The sequence below is a fragment of the Panthera leo genome, chromosome E1 (genome assembly GCF_018350215.1).
Source record: "Panthera leo isolate Ple1 chromosome E1, P.leo_Ple1_pat1.1, whole genome shotgun sequence".
In the NCBI taxonomy this organism is placed as follows: Eukaryota; Metazoa; Chordata; class Mammalia; order Carnivora; family Felidae; genus Panthera; species Panthera leo.
In genome coordinates, this window is record NC_056692.1 from 40,393,310 (window position 1) to 40,399,493 (window position 6,184).

General features: G+C 51.5%; 1 protein-coding gene across 2 annotated transcripts; it reads left to right on the forward strand.

The window, feature by feature from the left end:
• The first annotated feature begins 2,155 nt into the window (after positions 1 to 2,155).
• Positions 2,156 to 5,492, forward strand: NKIRAS2 (NFKB inhibitor interacting Ras like 2). Of its 2 annotated transcripts, none has more exons than XM_042915826.1 (4): positions 2,156 to 2,277; positions 3,243 to 3,350; positions 3,751 to 3,992; positions 4,673 to 5,492. In XM_042915826.1, the coding sequence occupies exons 2-4, from the start codon at positions 3,257 to 3,259 to the stop codon at positions 4,910 to 4,912; spliced, it is 576 nt and encodes a 191-aa protein (XP_042771760.1). In that variant the 5' UTR covers positions 2,156 to 2,277; positions 3,243 to 3,256; the 3' UTR covers positions 4,913 to 5,492. The 2 variants fall into 2 exon arrangements, with proteins under 2 accessions (XP_042771760.1, XP_042771761.1); XM_042915827.1 differs by having other exon boundaries at positions 3,247 to 3,350.
• The last annotated feature ends 692 nt before the right edge of the window (positions 5,493 to 6,184 follow it).

Sequence of the window (6,184 nt, forward strand, 5' to 3'; positions counted from 1 at the left end):
GTAAGGTTCAGGAGAGTCTGGGTTGGGTTGGGGACTCGGTGACCCAGGACTCTGGAGGGAAAGAGCCCCACTACTACCTTCCTGACCTTGGAGTGTGTTCACAGCTTCCTACCGGGAAAGGCAAGAAGAGACACTTTGAGCCCAGTTCCCCTAGCTTTCATCGGCCCTTGGAAGCCCTGCCCAACCAAGCCAGGGGAACGCAGGGCGTCTTCACCCCGCGCCTTTCATCCCCACTGGATCTCCAAGCAACAACTGGTTCATCACCCTAATGACGCTGACCCTTTAATGAGGCTGCTTTCATGTCAGCTGCCTGGGAGTGCCATCTCAGCATTAAGCCTAGGAAGGGTGGCACGGCGCCCCAGACCCTGCCCTCGAATTTATAAGGCAGCTCTCAGGGTGAGGTCCCTGCTCCATAGTGTCCCCAGTACTCATCCTTTATGGAAACACCCTGCTCAGCACGCTTGTTTTGCCGAATGCAGTCTGGACTGGGAACTCGAACCAAGAGTATTCGTGGGTTTGAATAAAACCGGGGTTTTCTGAGGTTAAATTAAATTGGAGGAGTTTGAGGTTAAAACTTTTTAATTGAGAACTAAAGAAGGGGACAAGTGAATTTGGAAAGGATCTACTCCTTTCCTCCAGTAAAATAGTGTCATCCTCAGTAGGCTTCTTGAAAGGCCTCTGCCTATGGCAGTGCTAAGGGAGCAGAAACCACACCCACCACTGGCTAGAGAAGGTTGGGAGAGGCTCAGTGGGTGGGAAGAGAAGTCATTCAGCCAGCCAATCATTCACTAGTCTCTCCAAATGGCCTACTTGGGGAGTGTGCTAGATTGGGCGGATACTCACAGACCACCTGCCCTGCCTGCCAATGGGTCACAATCTATGGTCTAATGCAGGAAGCCAACCTGTCTGTGGACCATCTTCCCACTGTGTGTTCTTTGCATCTAAGCCAATTCATTTGCTCCCATAGCTTTCATTTGAGCTGTAGATGACCCTCAACTTTGTCGGTATTTCCAACCTAGACCTCTCACTTGTGAGTTCTAGATCAATATATCCAATTATCTACTGGATGTCTTGTATGTTTCACAAATCCTGGAGACATTTATATTTAAGTCAAATTTGTCATTCTCTCATTCCTCAACAACAACAACAAATGCTTTACTTATTTCTCTTTTCCTGAATTCCTTATCTTGTCAAGTGGGTTCACCAATTGGCCACCGAATTAGAAAGATAGGAGACATCATGAACGCCTCCTTTCTCACTCCTGACTCCCAATTTATCACCAAATCTTGTTGATTTTCCTACCAAATGTCTTCCAAATCTATCTGTCTCCATTCCATACCAAATCAGGCTCTCCTCATTTTTATTTTTAAAACTTGGAATACTACCATAGTCTCCTAACTGGCCCCTTGTCTCATCTCCATTCTTTACTCTTCTGCCAATGACCTTCCTAAAAGCAAAAATGATCATGTCACTTCACTGGCATAAAACCTGTCAATGGCTTTCCACTGCTGTTAGGATACAGTTTGAACTCTTTGACCTAACACACAAGGTCTTCGATTATTTGCCTCCTTTCCACCAACAACATTGAACCAAAACACTTGTAGTTCCAGAAAAATGCCATGACTTTTGCCATGTTTCCTCCACTCTTTCCTCCCAGACCCTTAAAATCTCAAAACAGGCATAACCTCCTCCAGGAAGTTTTCTGTGATGCCCACTGTCCCTGAAGTCCAATGTTTTTTGCGATGCTCCCATAGCACCTCCAAAATAGTTTTTACCATGCTGCCCTGTAGATATCTAGCTCCTCTAGACGGTGACGTTCTCATGAGCAGCAGCAACCTTGTCTAATTACATTTTTTCTCAGCATGTGGTTTTATACCTGGCACAGAGTAGCTGCTCAGAAGACATCTGACTAATAAACGATTGAATAAATGAAGCGTTACTGCACTATGGTAGCCTTTAGAGAAAGAACATTTGGGCATTAGAGACACCAGCCCCCTGTGTCCAAGTTGCCTAGAACCTTGTGCTCGCGTGTGCGGCCAGCCCTGGTGCCAGCTTTCTCCCCGTCATTCTCCCTTCCTGCCTCTGGGGGCGCTGTGTGCCCGGCTCCTGCAAGCTGCAGCCGGAATTGGTCCTGAAGGACGGAAGCTGAGGGGCGGGGCCAGACGGAGCCTGGAAGGACCCGGGAGGAAAAGCGGAGTGCTTGTGGCTGTGCTGCCCCTCCCCTAGTCCCGGCGCGCCTGGAGGGGCCCAGCCGGGGTGCTGCGAGGGCTCCGGGAGGTACGGAGGTGGCAGGCCAGGGTCGGTCACCGCATCCGGGCCGCTTTAGGTGGCGGGTCTCTGCCTCCGATTCCCTCTAGGGGCCCCCTCGGGGGTAAATCGGTGGCGGAAGCCCCTCTAGCAGTCTCACTTGGGGTATCCTTTCATTGTGGGGCCCACTATTTGGGCCCCGAGCGGGGAGGCGGTCTGTATCGGGAGTTTACTCGAGAGGTCTCTGTTTAAGACACTTCTTGGGAGTGCCCTCTGTATCTGCTCTCTGAGGCAATCCTTGTCTGGGGTTTCTTCTGGGAAGCTTGTGTTTGGAATGCCTTCGACAAGATCTCTGTCCGGGAGGTTTCTGTGTCTGAGCCTCATTTTGGCTTATGAGTTCAAGGGCATCACAGATTTTCTCCTTTTCCCCTTAGATTCTTTCACTCTTTCTTGTGTGATGTTCTTCATCTTAGCCATGGACTTGACTGGGAATTAGAGGGAATTAATTGTCCAGATAAATCATACAGGAAAGCAAAATCCCATTCTCATTAGCTCACTCTCCAGACGAAGAGCGGCTTAAGACCAATCCACACAATATAGCATTCTTGTTTATTTCTCCATGGAGGCATGGCTCAAGACAGGAAGCTGAGTGGAGCTCCCTCCAGCTACTGGTCTTCCACATCCTGTGCACAGAAAGGAACCCGGCCAGTGGTTCCTTTAAACCAAAGACTCTCTTCCCCCTTTACGGCAACAATTACTGAAAACCCGCTCTGAGCCAGTTACTGATCAGGTGCTTGGAATGACAAAGATGAGTAAAGTACAGCCCACTGTCCAGTAGCGGCCAGAGACACATCACTCCAATACACCCTGACCACAGTAGGGGACAGACAGTGCTGAATCCCTGAAGTTCTGAGGTTCAGAACCTGGCTCTCAGTTATAGGAGATCTGCCCTCTGTTTTCATCCCACCTCACCCAGTGTGCTTCTCTTCTTCAAGGCAGAAGGCTAAGCATGGGGAAGAGCTGCAAGGTGGTCGTGTGTGGTCAAGCATCTGTGGGCAAAACTTCAATCCTGGAGCAGCTTCTATATGGGAACCATGTAGTAGGTGAGTGTTGTTGGGGGTAGGGACATGGTGGAAGAATAAGTAGGATGTGATCATAACATGAAAAGGCTAAAAGCTGCTGCTGATGGTTATTGTACCCCCAAAGAGTGAAATCTACATAACGACCTTAACCCCAGCATATTGAAATCTGGAAAGAGGAAACCCAATATTTGAGATAGCAAGGAAAAGCTCTCAGGTCACGCTTTTGCTTAGTATGGCGTTAGCATGAGATCCATGTTGTTCCCCAAGTCATCCAGTCTTGCCTGTCAGTCCCTGGCCCTCTGTCCCCAGCCCCACATTCCTTTCTTTCCCTGGCTGATTGGCCTGTTAGGATATACTCAGTCACCCACGTTTCCCATCTTCCTTCTTTCTACAAACAAGTTTTTTCCTCATTTTGCCCCAGGTTCTGAGATGATTGAGACACAGGAAGACATCTACGTGGGCTCCATTGAGACCGACCGGGGGGTGCGGGAGCAGGTGCGTTTCTACGACACCCGGGGGCTCCGGGATGGGGCCGAGCTACCCCGGCACTGCTTCTCCTGCACTGACGGCTATGTCCTGGTCTACAGCACGGATAGCCGAGAGTCCTTTCAGCGTGTAGAGCTGCTCAAGAAGGAGATCGACAAATCCAAGGACAAGAAGGAGGTGTGTGTGGGGATCCCTTCTCCACCTTTCCAGCCTCATTCCAGCTTCTGGGGCTCTGAAAGACATATCCACGGGTGGGGTTAGGAGAAAGAGTGGGCCCTGGGCTGGCTCTGGGGAGCCTGGCATGGCTGTTTTTCATTCCTATCCCAGGAGGTAGGGTAGGAGCTAGAGGGGGGATGGAGGCCACTGGAGGGTGTCTTCACCCCTACAGGTGGTTGTATGTTGAGGCAGCTCAACCAAAGAGGCTTTCCTTTAGTTTTAGAGGTTTCTGACCTAACTTTGGGAGCCCCCACTAATCTTTCTTTATGATGGTTCTTTGCTCTTATCCTTCTGTTCCCAAATCCCCCTTTAAGCTGCAGGTGTTTGGGGAATGTTCCCTCACCAGGTGTTTAGCCAGAAACAGACTGATTGCTCGTAATGAGCAGGCACGGGTGACACAGGGCTTATAAGAGAACTCCTGGAGGGAGGGCCAGATGGAGGGTAGAACTTAAACAGAGGAAGGAGAATAAAAAGCAACCATCTCCCTCTCCCCAGTCATTGTTTCCTGTATAAGAAGAGGCAAAACGTTAGCTATTGAGACTTTTTCTTCTGTTAGGACTTCTAGGTCGTTGCCAACCCTCACACCCAACTCTGAGGCCCATGGTACATCCTCAGGCCTCTACTCTGTCCCTCTTCCCCAGGTCACCATCGTGGTCCTTGGCAACAAGTGTGACCTACAGGAGCAGCGGCGTGTAGACCCAGACGTGGCTCAGCACTGGGCCAAGTCCGAGAAGGTGAAGCTGTGGGAGGTATCTGTGGCTGACCGCCGCTCTCTGCTGGAGCCCTTCGTCTACCTGGCCAGCAAGATGACCCAGCCCCAGAGCAAGTCTGCTTTCCCCCTCAGCCGCAAGAACAAGGGCAGCGGCTCCTTGGATGGCTGAAGACCTGTCATCCTTCCTCCACTTTCCCAGCCTCCTTCCAGCTTCTGGGGCTCTGGGAGATATATCCAGGGGTGGGGTTAGACAGGCTGTCCTTCCCAGGCCAGGCAGCTGGGCTGTCCCAGGCTCAGGTTGCTTTTGCTCCCTCCCAGCCTTGGGAAGTGGAGATAATCTAGGTTAGTGCCCCCCAAAGCCTCCCTCCCCACCAGCTCTCATCATACCTGCCCTCCATGACCTGGGGCAGTTGTGGTCAACGTCCCCTTCCACCTGCCCTGGACGGGAAGCTGAGCTGCCATGCACAAGTGCCCAGTCTAGGCTCTGGTTCCTGTCACAGGGGTCCCCCACCTGTGAGCTTTCTGCCAGTGACAGACACACACACACACACTCATACTCATGGCACCAGACTGGACTCCAGAGGAAGGGCGTCCAGGTATTATGTATGTGCGTGTAGACGTGTGCACAAGTGCATGTGTGTGCATGCTGGTGTCCAACTCTGACCCCCTCACCTTTCTCCTGTCCTCTCCTTGGCTGGAAGAAGCCAGCCTCCTGGGAAGTGTAATTTTCTGCTTTAACTCCCCCCACCCCCCAATTGTTTTGCTTCTTCTTCCTGCTCAGGGAGCACATGGCCCTTATTGGCTGAGGTGGAAAGGAAGGATGGCTGGGCTTCACCAGCTGGCTTTGGGACCCTGCAAGTCCTTTCCTCTCTCTGGGTTTCAGTTTTCTCATCTGTAAGGTGACGGGAGTTGCTTAGATGATCTTCTGGATCCTTTCCAGCCCTCTGATTTTATAATACCTGTGGCTTGGGGCTGGCTCTTACTGTACCCTTTGCTTCTCCCTCTTCAAGGTGCTATGCCCACTGGCCCTGGAGGCTGAGACACTGCTCTCCCCCAACCACCAGGGGGCAGGCGTGCACTGCCTCTAGCTGCCAGAGCGGCCGCCCGCCCAGTGCCCGATCAGCCCACCTCACACCTGGTGGGGCCTGGCCTTCACCCCTTCCTGTGGTTGTTTTCAGCTGATAGCTGGACTCCTATTTATAAATTACCTGTGTTTATATGCCTGCTGCCATGGTGAAGGCTGGACAAGGTGCTCCTCTAGCCCTTCCTTACCTCAGATGCCTGAATAGAACAAGGCAAACCAGTAGCAGCTTCTCAGGAGCTGACAGATCTGTCGGGGCTCAGAAGGGTGGTTACACTTTCAACATGCTATCAAGTGAGCTTGTAACCCACGACTTCCCGTGTCCACTTCATGCTTCTAATGTGCACACCCAGCAGAGAT